General features: G+C 49.4%; 1 protein-coding gene across 6 annotated transcripts in view; it reads left to right on the forward strand.

The window, feature by feature from the left end:
- BRPF3 (bromodomain and PHD finger containing 3) overlaps positions 1-22,827 on the forward strand; it is a 41,332-nt gene that overhangs the window by 12,591 nt on the left and 5,914 nt on the right. For 3 of the 6 annotated variants that reach the window (XM_026482750.4, XM_026482751.4, XM_026482747.4), the window contains 9 exons: positions 121-249; positions 541-853; positions 1,587-1,889; positions 3,703-4,209; positions 7,064-7,157; positions 10,903-11,000; positions 14,252-14,349; positions 18,179-18,333; positions 19,660-22,026. In XM_026482750.4, the coding sequence (XP_026338535.1) occupies positions 121-249; positions 541-853; positions 1,587-1,889; positions 3,703-4,209; positions 7,064-7,157; positions 10,903-11,000; positions 14,252-14,349; positions 18,179-18,333; positions 19,660-19,843 (1,881 nt within the window). In that variant the 3' untranslated portion in view covers positions 19,844-22,026. Of the gene's footprint in view, positions 1-120; positions 250-540; positions 854-1,586; positions 1,890-3,702; positions 4,210-7,063; positions 7,158-10,902; positions 11,001-14,251; positions 14,350-18,178; positions 18,334-19,659; positions 22,027-22,827 lie in introns of those variants that run through there. The other 3 variants (XM_026482749.4, XM_026482748.4, XM_026482753.4) reach the window with 2 other exon arrangements.

A 22,827-nucleotide genomic window follows, 5' to 3' on the forward strand; every position in this document is an offset into this window, starting at 1 on the left:
TACTGGTCAGCTTAATACCCTGTGAAAATTTGTTGTACATGATTGGTGAAAGTCAAGTTATTAAGAAGTTGGGTGCGTCTTTGCAGGGGGTGTCCTGATATCTTTGCACCTTCTCCACAGGTCAAGGTCCAGCAGGCTGCCATGGAGCTGGAGCTGATGCCATTCAACGTTCTGCTGAGGACCACACTGGACTTGCTGCAAGAGAAGGATCCGGCACACATCTTTGCCGAACCTGTCAACCTGAGTGAGGCAAGTTCCCTCACCACTTCCCAAACAGCGAGCCCCTCCTGGACTAGAAACAGGGTCTGAGTAGGCCAGGAAGGGGTTGGGCCGCAGGGTGGACAAAACCTGGGGGTTTCTGGCAAAGCTAGTAGACTTGCTCATGGTGAGAGGTCAGCAGGCCAGCGGGGGCCAGGGCCCTGGGGCTCTGCCTGAGCCAGCCTGCCAAACCAGAAAACGGGGAGGCAAGAGTGCCGGTGAAGGGTGCACCTGTTTGGCTAGTAAATGGTTGTTGTAATTGTACAGGTTTTATATGTTTAGGTTCCAGATTACCTGGAATTCATATCCAAGCCAATGGATTTTTCTACTATGAGGCGGAAGCTGGAGTCTCACCTGTACCGCACCTTGGAGGAGTTTGAGGAGGACTTTAACCTTATAGTTACCAACTGCATGAAGTATAATGCTAAAGACACAATTTTCCACCGAGCAGCTGTCCGCCTGCGGGACCTGGGAGGGGCCATCCTGCGGCATGCTCGGCGGCAGGCAGAGAACATCGGCTATGACCCCGAGAGGGGCACCCACTTGCCTGAGTCACCCAAATTGGAGGACTTTTACCGCTTCTCCTGGGAAGACGGTGAGAAGCCTGGATGGGTGGGGAGAAGAGGGACCAGGAGGAGGCACAGGGACGGAGCCCAGAGAGCCAGGGATCGGGGTGGGCCTTGGAGCTATATAGGGTAGACACGAGAAGAAGAATTGAGGGTAGGCACAGGCTGGGATATACCTGCTTGTGGCTGCAATAGTTCTAAGAGTTAAAGTTTAACTAATTCACTGAGTATTTCTTGAGTGGCAGGAAAGGGAATCAGGTACTAGCTGTCTGTTTGAAAAGCTAAATCCTTACCAGGGGTCTTCCTCTTCTGGACGCCCTCTCTGTGGCATGGGAGCATGGGGCAGGGAGAGTGCAATGCTGGTGTATGTCTGGCTCTTTCAAAGGAGTGCAGGTAGAGGAGCAGGAAAATGGACTTCCCTCTGAGCCCCGCACTCTGCCTGCCCCTGCTCTCTGCTTCTCGATGGCAGCAGCGAGTCACTCAGGCCAGGGGATTGCCAAGTGCCTCGTGCCTGCTCCACGGAGCCTGTAATTATGACTGTGAACTGCTTCCTGCAGATGTTTCCCAGATTCTGACCTTGTCCCTGTGGCTGCCCTCCGGGCAGTGGTGTTACCAGGGCCAAGGCCCCACAGTGACGCTGCTGGAAGCCACTGGCCCAGGCATTCCAGGAGAATATTTTGCATCCGAAGGATTCGGTCCCTTCCCCTTGCCCTGGGCTGGGCAGGTCCTTCAGCCCCTTCTGTCCTCCCTTCTCCCTGGCAGTGGACAACATCCTCATCCCAGAGAACCGGGCCCATTTGTCCCCGGAGGTGCAGCTGAAGGAGCTGCTGGAGAAATTGGACCTGGTGAGCGCCATGCGGTCCAGTGGGGCCCGGACCCGCCGTGTCCGCCTACTGCGCAGGGAGATCAATGCCCTTCGGCAGAAGCTGGCGCAGCCACCACCACCACAGCCACCATCACTGAACAAGACTGTGTCCAATGGGGAGCTGCCAGCAGGGCCCCAGGGGGATGCGGCTGTGCTGGAGCAGGCCCCACAGGAGGAGCCAGAAGACGATGGGGACAGAGGTGAGAGACAGGGGCAGTCGGGGGGTTGGAGACCAAGGTAACAGAGTAAGGGTTAAGCTGAAATCCCATAGTGGAAGCATCCTTCCCTGAGTTTAGGTCTGACCCTCGTGGGCAAGCACAAACCCTTAGAGGGTCACACTTCCATATATCCAGGGATGATATCCAAGATATTTAATAATCACTAGAGACCAAAATTCAGCAGAATTTTTTTTTTTGGCTGTTGTATTGGAGTGTGCTTCTGGGAACCACTGACATGGATATTTAGTTGCTAGGTTGTGGACAGGTTTGGGGAGTTTAAGAGGCTGGGCCCAGCAGGTCTTTACTAACAGTAAAGAAGCATTATAGTATTTTGTACCTGATATGGCTGTATTGCACATACTAGTTAAATATTAGCTCACCTTAGACCATCATGTAGATAGGCCCTTGGAGCAGATTAGGTTGTGGAATGGGAGGATAGAAAAGGAAGAAAGACCCTAAAGATGGTCTGGCTTCTTGAGCTCCCTCGTGGCTTTGACCCCAGCTGGCCAAGTCTACTCGCCCATCCCAAGCAGAAAGGCCAAATTGAAAAAGACATCCAGAGGTGATTCTCAAAGACCCAGCCTTAAAGCTGAGCTGCTTTGCATCCTTCCCCTTCATTGGGGACAGAATTGTATTCCTCATACAGATCCTTGGAGCTGAGCCTACAGCTTGGGGATGGTCTGTCATCCACACAGCCTAGAAGTGTTTGAAGGTATCACCAGAGGGTAAGGAGCCAAATTGCAAGGAATGGCCCATCTTATTTTAGGTTGACTGAGAATAAGGACATGGCTGGGAGGTCCCATTTGGCAGTCACTCTTCCTGACTCCCTATGTGGTAGTCAGCATGCCACTTATATCCCACGCCTGGGCTGTGGCAGCGCAATGTCCTGCCCAGTGACTGGCTGCAACAGCTTCTCCCAGAGGGTTTCAAAACAAAATTCCCAGGCCTACCTCCCAAAGAGTCAGATGAAGGAAGTCTGGGCTATGGCTTAGAAGTTTTCATTTTTAAAAGTTTCATGGTGGCAAGCGAACAGACATGTTTGGGGACCACTGACTTAACTTACTTGCTCTCATTTTTCCACATTTGTAAACTTACTCTCTCTGCTTGTCCTGCTTGCTTCACTTGGGTGATAGGAGACAAAATACATTGACAGAAGGGAAAACACTTGAGTCGAATGAGAATTGTGCACCTCTAATATGTAAGCTGAACTTGCTTGAGTATCAATGAAGCCAGGTGGCTTTCAGTTTTCTCAGGTGTGGAGTAATGGTTTGTGACACTCATTTCATCAGACTTACCTGGTAAAGCTTTATAAAAAAAATACCCCATCATTAGAGATTTACTTTCAATTGGCACTGGAATTTTTTTTTTTTTAAAGATTTTATTTATTTATTCGACAGAGATAGAGACAGCCAGCGAGAGAGGGAACGCAAGCAGGGGGAGTGGGAGAGGAAGAAGCAGGCTCATAGCAGAGGAGCCTGATAAGGGGCTCGATCCCATAACGCCGGGATCACGCCCTGAGCCGAAGGCAGGAGCTTAACCGCTGTGCCACCCAGGCGCCCCTGGCACTGGAATTTTTAAGAAACTTCCTAGGTGATTCTAATACTACACATGGTATTAGATAAATGTAGACAAAACTTAATCCTACATTCTCTTTGCCTCGGACAGGAGACCTGGGATACGTGTCAGGATTTATAATAGCCCCTGCCTTTGGTTCTTGGTTATCAGTGTCAGTATTTGGCTTGTAGGGGCAGACTTTTTCTAAAATGTTCAATTAGGTTCTCTTTTTCTCTAACAGATGACTCCAAACTGCCTCCCCCACCAACCCTGGAGCCCACTGGGCCTGCACCTTCCCTGTCTGAGCAAGACTCCCCTCCGGATCCCCCTACTCTGAAACCCATTAATGATAGCAAACCTCCAAGCCGATTACTAAAGCCCAGAAAGGTGGAAGAAGATGAGCTCTTGGAAAAATCACCTCTGCAGATTGGGAGTGAGCCCTTGCAACGCCTGCTTAGTGACAATGGCATCAACAGAGTCTCTCTCATGGCCCCTGATGCCCCTGCTGGTGCCCCACTCAGTGGTGTGGGCCGCCGCACCTCGGTCCTTTTCAAGAAGGCCAAGAATGGGGTTAAGCTACAGAGGAGCCCAGACAGGGCCCTGGAGAATGGTGAGGACCACGGTGCAGTGGGCTCTCCTGCCTCTCCGGCGAGCATCGAGGATGATCGGCACTCCCGGAAACGGCCAAGGAGCAGGAGCTGTAGTGAGAGCGAAGGGGAGAGGTCCCCCCAGCAGGAGGAGGAGACAGGTGACCACGCCTGTGACTTCTCTACTTCTCATCTGCTTTTCTGCTTTGCCTTGCTGGCCAGCACCTACCCTAGTTGGCTGCCTCCCTAATGGTCCCTGTGGACACCAATAGAAGCATTGAGGGCTCCATAGCTTAACCTGTTGGGCACATGAGTAGTGGCCTGGAGGAAAAGGCTTTGAGAAAGTAATTCGAGAGGGCGAGATTGTGTCTGGGGCCCTCTTTGGCACTGAAGGGTTTGCAAAGCTATATATTATAAAGTGGTTTCTACCTTCTCTTTAGTTCATTCATTCATCAGATAATTTTATCAGGCATTATTGTAGGCACTGGGGGGAAGAAAATCCGTGAACAAAAGAAAAATCCCCCTTGTAGGGGAGAAAGACTAAAAGTAAATCAGTGGCTTGTATCTTGTATTAGAATCTATGGGGAAAAATCTAGCAGGGAAGGGGAATAGGTGGTACTGGATGGTATTAGGGTGGCCAGGGGAGGCTTAAGGGGGGGACATTTGAGTAAAAATCTGAAGGAGTTGAAGGTGTGAGCTATTTGGGTATCTGGGGAAGAACACTTCAGAAAGATGGGCTAACAAGTGCACAGGCCCCGGAGGTGGAAACTCCTGCATGCCTGGGGAACAGTGAGGAAACAGTGTGGCTGCAGCAGAGTTAGCCAGGGTATGGGTGGAGACGAGGCTCCGGAGGTAGGTAACGGGGGCTTCAGCACTAAAGAGTCCTTACTACACGTCCAGCACAAGCTGGTCACGGGGGGTCATACAGTAAGTCAGACTGAGTGCCAGCTCTGAAAGGTCCACAATCCAGGAGGAGTCCAGATGGTGTCCTGAGGTGCAGAGATGTTAGAGTGCCAGACTGTCCGTGGTGATGTGTTAGCTGACAGCACTGCTGGAGGTGTTCAGGGACTGGGAGCTGGAGGAGTTGGGGAGGCTCCACGAGGAGGCAGGGCCTGAGCTGGTCCTGTGGGAAGAGGGCAGAATAGCAGGGAGCAGATGGAGCCAAGGGCTCAGGCCGTGTGTATGGAAACAAGAACAGAGTGCTGTGAGGGGCAGTTGGAGAGGGGCGTCTTGGAGCATCAGGAGCCAAGGCTAAGTGGGTGAGGTGGGTCTGGAGGTGCAGACAGTGTCGTTTAGTCCCAGTGGGTTGGGGGAGGGCAGCTTGCTTGGTGGGAGGGGCCTGCTCTTGGCTTTTGCTTTTCGTGTTGCTCTCTTGTCCTTTTATGTGGTGGCTTTGGGCTGTGTGGCCAGCACATGCTTTTTGTCTTCCCGCCTAACACTTGGTTTCTAGCAATACCTTCCCTTCCCCGTCTGGCCCAAGCCTCCCTGTATTAGGGCAGTAGATTGGTATATAGACTCGAGAGTCTGAGGCCTGGAGTTAGGCAGACTGGGGTTCACATCCCATCTCTGACCAGCTGTGGGTCAGGCTTGGGCAAATTAATTAACCTTTCAAGCTTGTTTCTTATTTCTAGTAGGAAGCTGGTGATACGTTCCTTGCGGGGCTCTAAGAATTGGAAATAGCCTGCATGAAGTCCTTGGCATGCAGCAGTCCGTGGTAGCAGTTACCGCTGTCGTCTCCGCTCTGAGAGGAGCAGCCAGACAGCACTGAGAAGGCTGTGCACTAAACATGAAAAATCCCCCTGTTGGGAAATAGGTCTGGACGTCAGGCTCATGCAACCTGAGAGGGCCCACTGTTTGGGGAACCTGCTAGAATCTGTTCATCTCCCACCATCCCAGAGGCCTGGCACCCAGGAATATTTCTGTACGACCTTAGTGGAGTCTCACAAAAACAGGTGTTGATCTTTGGTGGCCGAGGCAGCTCTGACACAGCTGGCTTCGTGATTTAAACAGAAACCGTAATGTTAGAGGCAGAGCCAGGTTAGAGTCCAGATCTCTTGGCTCAGGCACCTTCTCTTATGGGTGTTCTGGCCAAGGTATCTGTGACTGAGAGCTCTTGAGCTCTTGGCTCAGCTAGCAGTTGTCGGACTCTGGATTGTGATTTGGAATCAGATAATAGGAGAGTTGAAGCCTCTGCAGCTCATGAGCGTCATGTCCCTGGGATGACCAGACAGCCTTCGTTTGCCTCCAAAGGGCCCCCTTCTGTAAACAGACCTTCTCTCATTCATACTTAATAGTGTCCTCAATAAGCAAGAAGGTATTATCTTCAGAAACGGAGAAGCAGAGGTTAAAAAGGAAAAGGGGCCCGTATTTCAGAGCCCAGTCTAGAACCCAGGGAATTCTGACTCCCCATATCAGCAAGGTCAGGTCTGCTTTAGATCTGCTGAAGTCCCCCATCCTCAGCTCTGACTGGCTCTGCTAGATATCTTGGGGTGGGACTGACATAGCCATTACCCTGCCCCAACCTCCCCTGACACCATCCTCAAAGAATGAAGCTTAGCTTTGCCAGCTGTGTGATAGATAGGGTGTGTGAGTGTTTATCTGAAGAGGCAAGGCGGGTGGGCTCCCCAAGAGGCAGAGGAGACTCCCTGATAATTGAGGCTTGAAATTAGAAGCAGATCCAGGGACTTAGGAGCCAGCTGGAGGAGGGAAGTCTTGGTATTTCCTTTTGTAGCCAAATGACAATAACTGGTGTGAGCTGTGTGCTGTGTTTTCCTTAAAGTTAAACCAGAGGGATGGGAAGGAAAATGCAGTGTCTGCTCATTGCCCTCGTCAGCATTTCCCCAAGTCTTCACCAGGTTCTTTCTGCCACCCAAGACCCATTTCCCATGTGGGAAGGAACAGCCACCCTTTCCACCCCTCCTCACTAAGCCCTCCCCAGTCAGCTGCCTCACATGACAGCTTGGGTCAGGGGAAGGGGGTTTCTGTACTGAGGCTTACTCTGTGTGTCCTTGGCAGGCGTGACCAACGGCTTTGGGAAACACACCGAAAGCGGGTCTGACTCCGAGTGTAGTTTGGGTCTCAGTGGTGGACTGGCATTTGAAGCTTGCAGGTAAGAACCGTTGTTCCCAAAGCTTTGTTGGCAGCTCTGCCACCTCCCCCTTTATTCTCTGCTCAGCTACAGATGGAACCTCCTCCTGCTTATCTTAAGTTTTTTCTTCCCCCACCCCTGCTATTTCCTGAGGCCTGTGGTCTGTAATGCTGGTAGCTCCTAGGAAACAGGGTGACCCTTGCCTCTCAGGCCTGATCTGACTGGAAGGGGAGGAGTGGCGCTGATGCTTTACAGGGTTTGTAGAGCTGAATTTGGCTCCAGAGGGCAGGGACAGCCAAATCTCTATTGCCCAGCAAAGTTAACATTGGAGCCATCCCCACCTTCCCTGCTGGGCCACTCTGATAACCCAGTTACAGACATGGTTTTGCCCTTTGCCTTTTGGGGCACCATAGCAAAGGTGTCTTTAAGAGGTGTGGTGTGCAAATAAGAAATGAGCAGATGGGAAGTTTGGAATAGCCATTTATTTAGTCAAAGGCCCTAGCTCTTCTGCTGTCCTTGAGTGGGGAAAGGATGGGTTTCTTTTTCCATTCTTTTCCCCGAAGGGAGGATTTCTGAGACCAGAGCGTTAAAGTTTCTTCCAAGTCCCAAGAGTTTATTGAATCCGTGCTCTGTGCTATGGATGCTCTGCAAGACGCCACAGAGTGTGGGATTCTTGAAAATGGGGGACTCTCAGTGCCACAGAGGAGAAACAAGTTGTCCTGAAAGCTGCCTCAGGGTCCTCCAACATGACTCCTGAATGGATCCTGGGTTCAGAGTAGGGGAGGAAAGGTCCCAGGGCAGCACCAAAAGACTCTGCGTTTTCAAGGCAGGTTGAGTGTGTGTTTTGTTAGGTATTCACTCTGTCCTGGCTACTGGGCTCCTGGGGGAGGGGGGCAGCTACGGGAGGACCCCTGCTGTGGTATGTGGTCCCTTGGAGATTTTCCTCCACCAAGCCTCAGAATCACCCTAGCTTTCTTTCTCCATGGCCTCTAGAGATAGAGGGGCAGTGGACAGAAAAAAACACAGTTACTAGGCATAGAGGAAGCAGAGCTTTCAGAATCTTACAAGATTCTTTCACCCTGGTCCTGGGTTGGAATTCTTAACTCCCTTCAAAGATAATAATGCCTGGAAACCCATTTCATTGGGGCTGGGGCAGGAGTGGGATTATCAAACTATCCCCTCCTAGCCCTTGACTAAAGGTGGAAGGTGTGTTGGGCCCTTCACTCCATGAAGGGCACTTGTCCCAGCCATGAACTACAGGAAGGAAGCCAGGCCAGCCTCTGGTTAGCCTGCTGGTTGGGCCAGGTGTTTGCCTTTGTGCAGAACTCCAGTCCATGCCACCGATTTCTCTAGAGCCCTCTTCAGTGTGGGAATAGTGCCCTTGGAAGCATTTCCTCTTTAACTCAGTGGATCTCGATGGAATTTCAGGGTTTAAAACAGGAGGTTTGGGACTCCAGCTGCAGGATTTTTTTTTTTTCTTTTTCTTTCCTTCCTTTTCCCCCCCTACACTGTGGTGGTAAGTATGTAAAGGAAGATTTTACTTACTAATTATTTTTAAAGATTTATTTATTGGAGAGAGAGAAAGTGCATGCATGGGGGGTGGGGAGGGGCAGAGGGAGAGAGAGAAACTTTAGCAGACTCTGTGCTGAGCGTGGAGCCCGATGTGGGACTTGATCTCGGGACCCTGAGATCATGACGTGAGCAGAAACCAAGAGTTAGCCACTCAACCGACTGAGCCCCCAGGCGCTTTGGGAAACACACCGAAAGTGGGTCTGACTCCGAGTGTAGTTTGGGTCTCAGTGGTGGACTGGCATTACTCTTTATACTGGAATCATATAATCCCAGAATTAGAAAGAACCTTGAAAGAACCTGTGTTCACTAATTCTATCCCCCTGCCCACCTATCCCGGGTTTATCTTTCCTGATGATTTTCTGAGCAGACTGGGGCTGCGCCCTCTTTCCGTGGGTCACTTACTCAAATATTAATAATTGAGCACCTATTTCAAGCCAGGCTTTGTTCTAAGTACTGCTAAGGCGTGTTCTCATGGAGCTTATCTTCTAGAAGGGATAAATGAATGTTAAAGTAGTAAACAAAATAATTATAGTTTGGGTTGGCTGCTTAGATCTGCATAACTTGGGAAGAGGGCTGAAGTGCAGGCCATGTTGAGTCACTTGTGCTCTTTCTATGAAACAGGAGTACACGGACCTAGTTATGCTGTTGCGTCTTATTTTATTGAGCTCCTCCTTCTCAGAGCTCATCATTTGATAGTACAGCATTAGTAGTTGATAATATTTTAAGTGAGACATTAAAACTTACTGCCCTTCATGTAATAATATTTGTTATGTAAGTACCATCTGCCATTTGTTGAGTACTGGGTATGTGCTCTACTGGGTGCTTTCTGTGTACTAAATCCTCACAGCAGCATATGGGGACACCGGTCTCAGAGAGGGTAGGTAACTTGCTCAAGGTCACAAAACTCATGAGTAGAAGAGCCAGGTTCTGAACCCAGGTAGTCTGGCTCCAGAGTTTCTCTCTTAACCACTTTGTTGTGTCCTCTTTTGTTGTATTTGAAGATGTCTCCCCAGATCCATTATAGGAACTTTGAGAGACCTCAGAGTCTCTAAGCCCAGTGACAGATTTTTATAGGGTGAGTGGGAACTGAATCCGAAATGTAAACCGGGTGTTAATTTTTTTTTTTTCCCCCAAACAGGTCCTAATTTTGACTAGCAGGAAAAAAGCTACCAACCTGCCAGTTACTGAAGGATTAGGATTCATTGGGTTCTGGTTGTGCAGGGTTTTCTGAGTAAGATTATAATAAAGTCAGCTATGATTCAGTAAAACAGGAGTATCCTACTCTCCAGCCAGTCCTAACGCCAGCCTCCTTTTATCCCACCAGGGTTGTCTTAAGCATTTCTACTCTTCTGCAGATTGTTGCCCCATCTTTTAAGCCTTTCTTTTTCATTGAAAAAAGCAGTGATATTTTCCAAAGTTTGGATGGGAGAAAGCTTTAGCCACATCATTCTTGCCCAGGGGCTTGGAACTATCATGAGAACTATTTAAAAATACAGATAATTGGGTGGGTTCCGGTTATACCATTCTCCGGTTCTGGTATTATCGTTCTCATTTTTGCTTTATTACCTTCTAGTCTTTGTCTAATATATACATATATTTTACCTCTTTGCAGTAACCATATGGAAAAAATTGGTCTGCTTGTTTGTTTAAAAAAAATCCCTCTCTGTCTAAGAAAAACTTCACACACAAAGTGGAAGTGAGAAGTGGATTTTTTTTTCAATTAAAAAATGTCTTTTCTAATTAAGGAAGAAAAACATGTCCTTTATAGAAAATTTGGGAAAGAGGCACATTTTTGTACCTCAAAAATAATTGGTTTCTAAAGAAGCAGTGTAAAAGAATTCTGGACAGATGTGAGACTGGCTCGTGATGGCTGGGCTGCTTAGACCCTGGAAGGATTGACAGGTGCCTGGAGTGACCTTTCCTCTGGAGGAAGGCCAAAGTCCCTGGGCAGGGAAGCCGGCATCTCTTTCCAGAGTCCTTCCACATGGATGAAGTGGTCCCGCAAAGCCTCATGGGAACTTTGTGGTCAGAAGCGTATCGTGGGTTAGTGCAAATTGTTAGGGGAAGGTGAGAAACCATTCTCATGGAAGGGTTTTTGCAGCTCCACTCCTGTCAGAGATAGGAAAGCAGCAGCGGGTGTGTTGGTCCTTAAAATTGCTCATTTCGCCCCCTCTGCCTCTTGCTCCATATGCAGTGGTCTGACGCCCCCCAAACGCAGCCGTGGGAAGCCAGCCCTATCTCGTGTCCCCTTCCTGGAAGGTGTAAATGGAGATTCTGACTACAGCAGCTCAGGTGAGGAGTGGTGTACAGGTGGACCTGGGGGGGCGCAGGCCTTCCAAAGTACCAGCTCACAGAGCTGCAGCCAGACCCGTAGCTCCTACAAAGTCTCGGGCGCTGGGCATGGAGATGGCACCCCTCCCAGGTCATTCATACTCTTTTTTTTTTTTTTTAAGTTCATCTTAAATTTGAATAGTAATATATGCCCATGATAACAAAAATCAAAAAGGGTGCATAATGAAAAGCCAGGAGTACCCTCCTTAGAACAACCACTGTTAGCAGTTTCTTTTGTGTCTCTAGATGAAATTTATACGTATATAAGCCAGAGCTTGTGCACATGTTTAAGAGAGTGAGTAGAAAAGCTAATATACACGTGTTCTTTTAAACCATGCTTTTTTTCAATTAGTAATATATCTTGGAGATCCTTCTGTGCTTTTTATTGGCTGCCTGATGTCCCATTATCTAGGAGTGCCAGCCCTCCACAGATGGACATTTAGATTGTTTTCACTTCTTTGTTCTACTCAGTGTTGCAGCGAGCACCCTTGTACATAGATCATTTTGTATCACTGGGGAGCATACCCATCTTGAGAGAAGTGTGTATTTGTAGTTTCCAGACCCACTGCCAGTCTGCCCTCACTGGAGTGAGGATAGCCTGGATCACTGAATCTCACACATTGCCCTGTGATTGCATGGGATCCAGTGCTTTCAGCCCTGTCCCCATGAGACATTCTACTCAGGCTGGTTCAGACAGTGAAATACATGGGTCTTGTCTCTTTGGACCAAGGGATTCAAGAACAGGATAAGGCAGGGCCAAAGGAGAGGGCTGGTTGGTGCTCAGTGGAGTGGGTACAGGGCGGGCTCTTCTCCAGGTGCACCTCTGTGCAGCCCTCCTGTGGGGGTGGGGGTGGGGGTGCGCTCTGGATGCCCTGTCTTTGAAGCTTCTTCCTAACACACAGGCGTCAGGGCTTCTCTTCTTTCCCTCTCCCAACCACCTTACTTTCCCTTAGCATCAGTTTCTTTCTCACATGTGTGTTGAGGAATGCATGCCCGCGTGTTTCACTGATGTCTGACTGTCCGCGCCCAGAGAGCAGGGCTCGTATCCGAGGAGTTGGAACAGCATCTGGCGCAAACTGGCAGCAGATTGGCACCTACACTGTGATTCTGGTAGCGACATTTTGTTCTTATTTTTAAAAGCACAGACTTATAAAATGATGCCAAAGGAAATTTAAAACTTTTGACCCACTCCTGTCCCGTCTTCACCTTAACACAGTTGTCTTCGTGTCTCTGTGTGGCCTTCTGTTTATTTCAGGCACATTTTTAACAAAATGTTAATCCAGAACATTTCGTTTTCTGCATTTTTCAACATTCTCTCATACTTTTTTCATGTTGACACGATCTTTATCTCATATTATTGGAACAGTGTATCTTCCAATCAGTGCATTATAATTTACTTAACTCTCTCATTGTTAGACATTTGGTTATTTCCAACTTTTAACATTATACATAATGTAGTAAATATGTATTTTTGTTCAAAATCCTTTTATTCGTTTTTAAAGTTCTTTTTCTTTGAATAAATTCCCATGGAAGGAATGTACTGAAGCAGATGATTCATACATTTTTTTTAATGGCTCTTGAGACATACCGCCAAATTATATATTTTTTTAAAGTTTTATTTATTTTTAGAGAGAGGGAGAGGGAGAGAGAAAGCACAGACATGCAAGGAGGGGGAGGGGGAGGGGCAGAAGGGGAGGGAGAGAATCTCAAGCAGACTCCCTGCTCGGCAAGGAGCCTGACTTGGGGCTCAATCTCTCAGCCCTGAGATCATGACCAGAGCAGAAATCAAGAGTCAGATGCTTAACCAACTGAGCCACCCACATTCCCCCCACCAAATTGTATTCTTAAGGATTAGACTGGTCTGCAGTTTCTTCAACAGTGCGTGATTGCACCAGTTTCCCCACAGCCTTCCTCTTTAGTATTGGATTTTATCTTTTTGTTGTTATTGCTATTGACCCAATGCATAAAAAACAATACCTCAGGGCACCTGAGTGATTTAGTCAGTTAAGCGGCTGCCTTCTGCCCAGGTCATAATCCCGGGGTCCTGGGATCGAGCCCTGTGTCCAGCTCCCTATTTAGTGGGGAGTGTCTGCTTCTCCTTTTCTCTCTGCATATCCCCCCTTTCCCACTTATGCGCTCTCTTTCCCTCCCTCACTCTCTCAATAAATAAATAAATAAAATCTTTAAAAAAGAAGTAATACCTCATTATTAGTAGTACATTTTTTTAAAAATTATAAATGAGGGTGGTAATATTTCCTTAGGAACATAATTTCCACTCTTCAGGGTTTGGGCCTTTTTCCTTGGTTGAGCTTGGTCACCTTGAGTTCTGTTTGTAGCCGTGGGGAGGGGAGGGAGGCTCCTCTCTGTTCAGGAGCGTCTGTGAAGTCTGTCCATGTGTGCTGCCGCATCGCATGCAGAACAGAGTAGGCTGGAGAGATGCGGTGCCTGCCCCAGGCAGGACACCCAGGTCAGGTTCTGAGAAATCATGCCCATGAAGGACCTGCAGACCTGCTTGGCTCTGCTGAGCGCCTTGTATCCAGGTGACCTGAATGGCCAGGCGTGGCCCTGTCAGGAAAGAACTCATTTAGCAAGTGGTTTTACTGGGATGTCTGTCCCAGGCACCTTTTTCCATGAAGCCTCTATCATGAGGCCCACCATGCAGGGAGGCCCAGAGAGCAGTTTGTGGCTTTGTCAAGCTGGGTTGTTACTTTTCTTCCTGCGGTCCTGGTGATGAAGCAGTCATATTTTTCCAAGGAATACCATCTTAGGGTTCTAGTCCAGAGGTCAGCAAACTAACATATTGCCTGTTTTTGTAGGGCCTGCAGGCTAAGAATGGTTTTTACATTTTTAAATGATTGAAAAGAAAATCAAAAGAAGAATGATATTTTGTAACACATGAAAATTGCATGAAATTCAAATTTCAGTGTCTAAAAATAAAATTTTATGAGGACACAGCCATACTCATTCCTTTGCAGAATATCTATGGCTGTTTTTATGCTGTAACAGTAGAGTTGAGTAGTTGCAGCAAAACAAGTTTGCCGACCCCTGGTCTAGTCTAAGAGCTAAAGAAAGGGCAGGGAAGAGGAAGGGTGGAGGGAATGTGGCTGACTCATTCCTGGGTTGCCCTAGTCAAATGGAGGCCACAGGCAGGCCTCCTGGGCACCATTCCAAGTCCCCTTTGGGTGCTGTCTCCTCCCCTCCCCCACCCCCAGGCAGAAGCCTCCTGATGCCCTTTGAAGACCGCGGAGACCTGGAGCCCCTGGAGCTGGTGTGGGCCAAGTGCCGAGGCTATCCCTCCTACCCTGCCTTGGTGAGTCTGCCCCAGACACCACCCTCCTCCCTCCCCTGGGCTGCTCGGGAGGGCTGATCTGATTGGATCAAGCCAGCAGAGCGTGGTGGGAGTCAGGGTGCCTTTAGCTGCAGAAGAGAGGGAGGTTTTACCCCAGCCTGGGTGGGTCAAACTATCAAGGTCCCCCAGCTTGGAGCACTCAAAATAGGGTAAAAGTGTGAAGACAGAGACTAGGGCTTATGAGGATTTAATAGCATTTATTTATTTGCTTATGCATAAAAGTAATATATGCTCATTGTAGAGAATTTATTAAACATTTGTCATGCTAAATTCTTGAAATACTGAGGAAGATACGGCTTTTCCTCATTTTGTGAGGAAGAAAATTGAGGATCTATCTATTGCCTGTGGTCATCTAGCTATTAAATGGCAGGGTTGGAATCTGAGCCCAAGGCTCAATGTGTGTGTTGTCAAAGCCTGTGTTCTGAGCCACTAAGTTCAAAATCACCCATAGTCTCATCTGTTCAGAGGTTACCTCTTGGTATATATCCACTCAGCCTTTTTTTTTGTAATGCATAAATATGAGACCATACTCTGTTTAACTTCCCTTTCACTTAATGGTGTACCATGAACACGCGTGTCTTGTGCCATTAAACGTTCTTTGTCAGCATCACTTTAATGACTGCACTGTTCTCAGCTGTGTGCATGCACCTTATTTAACCATTCCCTAGTTGGTCATTTAGGTTGTTTTGAGTTTTTCACTATGACAAATAGCTGACAGTAAACATCACTATAGTTTTACTCTGTGCGATCATGATTATTTCTATACGGTGAATTCTTAGGGTTGCCTTCTTGGGGCAAGGTCTGCAAAATTCTGATACAGATTGCCAAGCTGCTCTTTAGAAAGTTAGTTCCAGTGTCTACTCCTACCAGTAGTAGCTAAAATACCTCATTTTTGCCATAGTAGCAGTAGCTAAAAATTCCATTTTTACCACCTTGATTGTTATTTCCTAGCACTACCTCTGTGTCGGGGAGGTAATGTCCATCTGGCACGGGAAGATAGTGATTCTAAACCTTTGGGGCATCCCAGAATCGCGGGGGAATTTTTTAAACAATACAGATACTGAGGCCCTATCTCGGAACAACCCAGTGAGAACAAGGCCAGACTAAGCAATGAATATTTTTAAAATTTTTAATTTAATTTAATTTTATTTTATTTTATTAGAGAGTGAGCAAGCACGGGAGGGGTTGGGGCAGAGGGAGAGGGAGAGAGAGAGAGAATCTTAGGCAGGTTCCACAATGAGTGTGGAGCCTGACGCGGGGCTTGATCTCACGACCCCAAGATCATGACCTGAGCTGAAATCAAGAGTCAGATGCTTAACTGACTGAGCCACCCAGGCACCCCTAGCTATGGATGTTTTTTAGAAAGCTTCCCAGATGATCTGTAGCCAGGGTTGTGAACAACCCTGCCAACTGCTTGCATGTATCCAAGAGTTCTGGGCTTCTCACAGCTCTTTCAGGTCTAATGGCAGCTTCTTAAGGTCAAGAGGGCAGGCACGCTGACCCTTTTGGACTGGAGGAAGCTACAGCTCTAAGAGGTCATACAACTTGCTGGGGCCATATTGGAGCGCCTTTTGGCTACCTCACTCCCCCTTTAGCAGCGGCAGGTGGGGGGGATCCACGCTGTGACCAGCTGCTGAGGACATTGGGCCTGGGGTCTGCCTTCACACGGCTCTGTGTCCTGTTGTCACTGAGACCCCCAGTGTAGTTGTTGAGGAAGTGCTTAAAGCTGTACAGGTTTGGTGTTTTTTTAAGTCTCACAGTGCAAAAACAAACAACAACAACAACAAAAGTCTAAAATTAGTCTTGTTTCCTTTTTAATTATCTTCTTAATCATACATTTTCTTTCATGATTAAATAAATTCAGCCACCACCTGAGAAAACCCACCACCTGAACACAGCCTATGTTTTTATTTTGGCTTATGCTCTCCCAGTTGTTCTCCTGTGCATACTTAAATATGTACTTTGTCCACAATGAATATACAGTTTCTAAATTTTTTCTTTTTTGGCTCTTGTTTTTAAAAAAAGGTTTTTTTTCTGTAAAATAATGCATCTGTATTATAGACGTTTTGGAAAAATGGAGAAAAGCAGCAGGAACCCTACCATTCTAGCATGTCAACTGTAAGCATTTTGCATCGTTCCCTGTATTTATTTATGTAGTACAGCTATAGTAGTGTATATACACATTTATTAGATAATGTGTTAAGTGTGTCACAAGCCTTGTTGTTTTACATCTGCCTAACATTTGAGCGAATGGTCCATTATTTGTTATTTTGGGACATATTTTCCTGTATCTTCTTTAAAAGGGGAGGAGACTTCTCCTCGAGGGGCAACTTACCCACCTTGCTTCTGCCCTTGGGGGACATTTTTCACCATCTGCCCCCCGTTCCAAGGCAGGAACCAGCATGGCTTAGTGAAGAGTGGCCCCGCTATCTCGTTCAATTGAGGAAGCTCAAGGGGGGGCTTGTGTGGTGGTTCTCATTAGGACCCTTAGCTAGCTTCAGTCCCGGGGGGACAGACAGGCTGGGAGATAAAGAGTTTTGACCAAACTACACAGCTGGGGGCAGGGTGGGGGTGGTTCTTCCTTAGAGCAAACTCTGAACCAGAACACCTGCTTTCAGCTGCTTATCTTGAGAGGGAAGTAGGGAAGCTGGCAGACACCCAAAGGTAAACAACCAGAGCAGTTTATTATGAGAACAGGCCCCCTGGGACTCGGGATAGAAGTTAAGATTGTTCCATCTCTGGAGAAAGCTGCTTCCTCACTATGTTTCCAAGCCCCTCTGGCCTCAGCATACAGAGGCGATCAACCCACTACTTTGGAAACGGCTGTGTAGGGCAGCAGGCAGCAGAAAAGCCACCGTGGCCACAGCCAGCCATGTCCTCCTGCACTTGGTGCTCTCCTCTGTCAGCTGATAGCTGTCAGCAGACTTCTTGGCATCAGCAAGAAGATGAAATAAGATGATGATATGTGAATAAGCAGGAGCTTTGTCAGTGCTTCCTAGAGCTAGAGATCACGGTTGTCGATGCCACCGGGCATTTTGCGGAGCCCCTGCCCTGTGGAGCTTGCAGCCTCGAGCATTAATTCCTCTGATGGCCCTTCTTTCCAGCCACGTCATTCTCCCTGCCCCAGCAACCCTCCAAGTTCAGTCTTAACAGCTTCTTTCTGATCTCACATGGAGGTGCCCACAAATGTACCTAGTCCACACAGCAGGAAGGTTATAGCCAGACAGGAAAGTAGTGGGTAACCAGGGGCTCTGGTAGTAGAACCAAAGGGATGGGCCCTGCTGCTGGTGCATAACCTCCTTCATAGCCATGGTGTCTAGGAAGGCCCCAGAGCCTTTGAAGTGAACTGCAAAGGTTTTAAAGGGAAATTGACAAGGGAAAAAATGGCCTCCACTCCCTTCCCCTAAGGGACGTTTTGAAGAATGAATTTGCCGATCTGGCCTGGACATCACAGATACCCCTCAATCTGACACCCCCCCATACTGGATTCACATTGCTTCTGTTTCAGCTCTGGGCCCCAAAGGTTCATGGAGCAAGCTCCCTCATCGGAAGAACCGATTGGGCAGGGCTTGGAGGATTAGGCCAACAAACTGGGAAAGGAGAGCCAAGACTTCCATTTTGGGGTCCAGGGGGGTCATAGAAGAGGTCAGCCCCCTTCATCACTTGGTTGTGGGCCTGGCTCAGGCCCTGCATAGCTTGGTGGGGGGCGGTTCTGCAGGGAGTCTGGTGCAGTGTGCTCTGCTCACCCCCTCCACCCGCAGCTGAGTGCCTTCTCCTTTCCTGCCTCCAGATCATCGATCCCAAGATGCCCCGGGAGGGCCTCCTGCACAATGGTGTCCCCATCCCTGTCCCCCCACTGGATGTGCTGAAGCTGGGAGAGCAGAAACAGGCCGAGGCTGGAGAGAAGCTCTTCCTTGTCCTCTTCTTTGACAACAAGCGCACCTGGTGAGTGGGTGCTACGGCCAGGAGGTTGCACCAGGGTGTGGGCTGAGGGGCCCGTCTGGGAGGCTTTGCACACACTGCCATGCTGGGGAGGTCCGCAGAGGGGCTGTGGACTCCGTGACCCTGCCTGCACCCAGGTCAGGTGAGGCATTACCAGCAGCTGGCCTGCCCCTGACACGTTAATAGTAACTGAGGAGTGTCTCAGATCAGATTCCCTGGGAAACACCCTGAGATGGAGATTGCTGTCAGGAGGCTTGCTGGGGAGAGTTGTGGCGATGAGGGATGCAGGCCTGGGCAGAGGGACGTGTTGAACTGCGTCACACTTGCTGCAGAGGCCTCCACTGATCCTCAGGGGCACTCTGGAGCTGGGGGGCTTGTTAGCGATGTCAGGAATTGGGGTTGTGCCTTTGTATCCTCGTGTCAACTAGTCGTTGAATGCTGGCTGCCCCCAGATGGGGGTGGGGGGTCTCCTTGGGCCAGGTAGTTCCCTTGGTGGAGGGTGATTCCTGGACAGGACTCAGCTGAGAGCCTCCCTGTGGCTGTGGGCATGCGTGTCTTAGTCCTCGGGTGGGGGGATGTGGAGGTGGGGTGGTTTTGGGCAGTATGGGGTCCGTGGCAAAGGGCTTGCTTGCTTGCCCTTCACGGCTTCTCTTAGCAGCAGGGGAGTTCTTTCACCTCTGCTTCTGTAGAATGAGGGGGTATAGGACTAGCTAGTCCAAATAATAATAGCTATCATTTAGTGTTTACTCCATGCCGTCATGCAAATTGATTTACATACATAATCTCATTTAATCCTCATTAAACCTTCATCAATCCCCTCCCAATCCATTTTGCAGCGGAGGAAGCTGAGGCTCGGAAAGCCAAGAACCCATAGCCAGAAGTGGGATCCAAACCGAGATCTGGCTCCAAAGGCTAGCTTTCAGCCATGTGTTAGATTCACCTGGGGATTTGAAAAAACACACAGACATACCAGGTGTGGGCACCACCAAGGAAATATTGATTCCTGGTATCAGTCCCAGTTCCTAGCCATAGCTCCCTGATGCCCCAAGGCAGGGTGAGGGCTAACCCTAACATGGGCCTCTCTTGGCTCCCAAGGCCTGACAGCCCTCTAAGCAGAGTGAGTGCTGTGGGGCTCAGGGAAGGGCCTGGCTGCAAAATAGGTCCCTTGGTGGTCTCCTGCCTGGGGTGTCCCAGTCTGTCTCCTCCTGCTCTGTCCGCTCCCCCGGCTTTGCTTGTCCTGGGCAAGTGGGAAGCCCCCTCATGCGACCCAAGGGAGCCCCCTCATGCGACCCACCACAGCCTGGGCCTCTTACTGTGCTTGTATTTTAGGCAGTGGCTTCCAAGGGACAAAGTGCTGCCCCTGGGTGTGGAAGACACGGTGGACAAGCTCAAGATGCTAGAAGGCCGCAAGACCAGCATCCGAAAGTCGGTGCAGGTGGCTTATGACCGTGCAATGATTCACTTGAGCCGGGTCCGGGGGCCCCACTCCTTCGTCACCTCCAGCTACCTGTAAGGGCAGGGCCTGGCCTGCATCTGCCTGCCCTGCCTCTGTCCCATGCGGCACAGAGGCCTCTTCCTGCCCCAGCCAGTCGTATGGCCGGAAGCTTCCCCTTCCATGGCAGGCCAGGGACTGGGCTGTGTCGTCCCCATGGGCAAGGCCCCAGTTTTGACCAACTGTGTGGTTCCCCTAGTGGGCCTGCTGTGTGCCAAAAACTCCCACCTGAGCTCGCTCGGGGGCTAGTCCACTGAAGAACCAGTTAGAAGTAGAATTAGCTGTGAGGGTTAGGCCTGGCCAAGAAGATGGACCTGAGCCCAGAAGGCAAGAGGTCCTAGGCTCTTTCTCAGAGGTTTGTCTGGCCCCCACCTCCCCACTCCCAGCTAACTACACCTCAGGGCAAGCGAGGCTCTGACATTGACCCCAGAGGTGCTGTGGATACACGAGGGTCCCACAGGGAAGCTCACGGAGCTCACCCTCACTCCCCTCCATCACCCATTCTCATACCTCTTCCCTGTCCCATCTTCTGCACCAGTGCCGTCTCTCTTTTTCCCATGTTCCTTTCCTTTCCTTTTGTGCCAAATGGACAGAAACCATCACCAAACTGGTCTTTTTTTTATGTCTCATTCCCTTTGAGGCCAGCTGCTATGCTAGGTGCGTGCCTCCGCCTGGCTCCTTAGGGCCCAGGAGAGAGGACAGCCTACCACTCGGGTGACCCCTCCACCAGCACATCTCCCCTGCCCCCCCCCCCCCATTTGCTGCAGACACACAGCTAAGGCCAGGCTGTGAAAGCTTGCCCCCTTGAGTGGAGGCGGGGCCCCTCTTGCTCTCTCCCTGTGTGCCGAGTGGCGGGCTGAGGCTTGGCAGGCTTCTGTCAGACCAGGCTGGTTGTCCATCCGTCCGCTTGGACGTCGAGGGCTGTGGGGTGCAGGTGTGCTCTTCAGCTGGGTCTGCTGCTCACCCCTCCTGTCCTGTCTGTGGGCCTCACTCTCCGCCGCCCCGGCTGGTGGTGCCCGCAGTCCAGCAGCTCCCTGCCTGCGCTCTGCCCTGCCCAGCCTCTGCTGCTCCCGCTCCCGAACTCCAGGGGACACCACACTTTTGTTTCACACCCCTGTCCCCTTCCCTCTCCTCCTTTCAACCCCCCTCCCCACCTTCACCTTCTCAGAAACGGAAGGAAAAGAAAAAACTGTGAAATGGGGAATGCTGACTGACAAACCAACACAACTTTCAGAGGCTTCGATGTCTGTTCTCTGGATGATTCTTTTCACCTCTTAAGCACCAAAGTCGCAGGGCCGGGTCGCAGGCCACTGATCGCCATGTTGATTTTTAACCTGACATTCTTTTTAATTGTTTTAAATTTTTCATAGGGGAGTTTTGGACAAAACAAAGTCACTGGGGAGATCACTGCCATTTTTACACACTCGACTTTTTAAAAATACAACCAACCAACCAACCAACCACCGCAACTTCTTATACATTTGGGACACGAGCCAGAGTTTAAAAGGGAACCAACAAAACTCTCTATAACATAAAGGAAGGGGTTTTGGATTTTGTACAATAATAAAAATACAATACAGCATATGGCTAGGGAAGGACATGGTGTATATAATTGTAAAATACTGTTCTAAATTATTCAGGCCTATAGTTTCCATTACTGGAGTCCTCCATTGTGTGGCTGAGTATTTTAAATGCACACAGTGTGGTTTATTTAAAGGAGCCAATGCGTCCCCCTCTCCCCAGGTAGTCGGTCAGCTGTGGACTCTGTGACCTTTGTCTCAACCTGTGTTGTAAGATCTCGGGGCTTTCTCTCTCTCTCTCTCTCTCTCTGTGTGTCTATCTCTTTCTTCCCCCCAGCACCTTCTCTTTCTTAGTCTCTTTTTTTCCCCAATCTCCTTGACTCTTTCAGTCTCTGACTCTCATTTTTAAAACTGCTCTTTTAGAATGGGAAGCGGCTCAGACCCTGCTGTGGCGTGGGGCCTGTGTCTCAGTCGCGTCTGCTGTGAAGCACACAATGCTCTATTTATTGTAGAAAGTGACTTTATTTGCTTTCTAGAATTGTTTATAACAGATGGTATAAGAGAGGTAATAAACAGAGAAAAATCTATGCTTGTAAAGAATACAAAAGTTAATTTTACCTACTATAATATGACTGTCTGAAACTTATTTTCTCTCTGAGAAATAAATGTTCTAATGGGCAGCAATCGCTGTGCTGTGTTTGGTGTCATCAGTGGGGGCCCGCCCTCTCTTCCTAATTCCTGTAGCCCACCCCCTCCTCAAAAGGCAGGAACCATTAAGAATGGGGTTGTCTAGCTATTGCAGGCTCCCAGCTGGAAAGGGCTCTGTCTGTCTGACCTCTTGGACCCCTGGCAGGGGTGTGAAGATGGGCTCCGACATTGTTTCCCTCCCAGACAGCCCTCGCCTCTCGGTTCTGTAGAAGGTCCAGCCTGCCTGCCCATAGCTCAGCCTTCCAGTGGCCATGTTCCTTTGGGAGCATCTGTTCCTCATGCAGCGGGAGAAGTAGCCCCGTGTCTCTGGCACCTGTTTACCAGGCTTGCCAAATCTGAGACTAGAGGATGCTCACGTCTCCTCTGTCATTGTTGCCATCCCCATTCTATAGATAGCTGGGACACACAGGCCTAACAGAGGCCTAGCTCATTTTAGTGCTGGAAGGGATCCAAGCGCCTACCTGGTCTTCTTTTTGCAGATGACCAAACAGATCAGCCAGATTAAAAGACTTGTCCAAGGACAGCCAGCCAAGTAATGGTGACAGAATCCTAGGAGAAGGATCTGGCCAAGGGTTTCCTGGTGGGCTCCACAGCATCTCAAGGCTGCACTGACGTTTTCTGTTCCAGACCCCCTCTCTCACTGGCTATGGCTGCAGCATTTCTGGAAAGGGACATCTTGAAGACCAGAGGGAGAGTTCCCAGGGACAAACGGCTCTGTTGCTGGGCCTGGGACAGCTTTCCGCCATCCCCTCCCCTGTCCTGTCTCTGCTCCTATCC

The sequence above is a fragment of the Ursus arctos genome, unplaced genomic scaffold, assembly GCF_023065955.2.
Source record: "Ursus arctos isolate Adak ecotype North America unplaced genomic scaffold, UrsArc2.0 scaffold_31, whole genome shotgun sequence".
NCBI lineage: Eukaryota > Metazoa > Chordata > Mammalia > Carnivora > Ursidae > Ursus > Ursus arctos.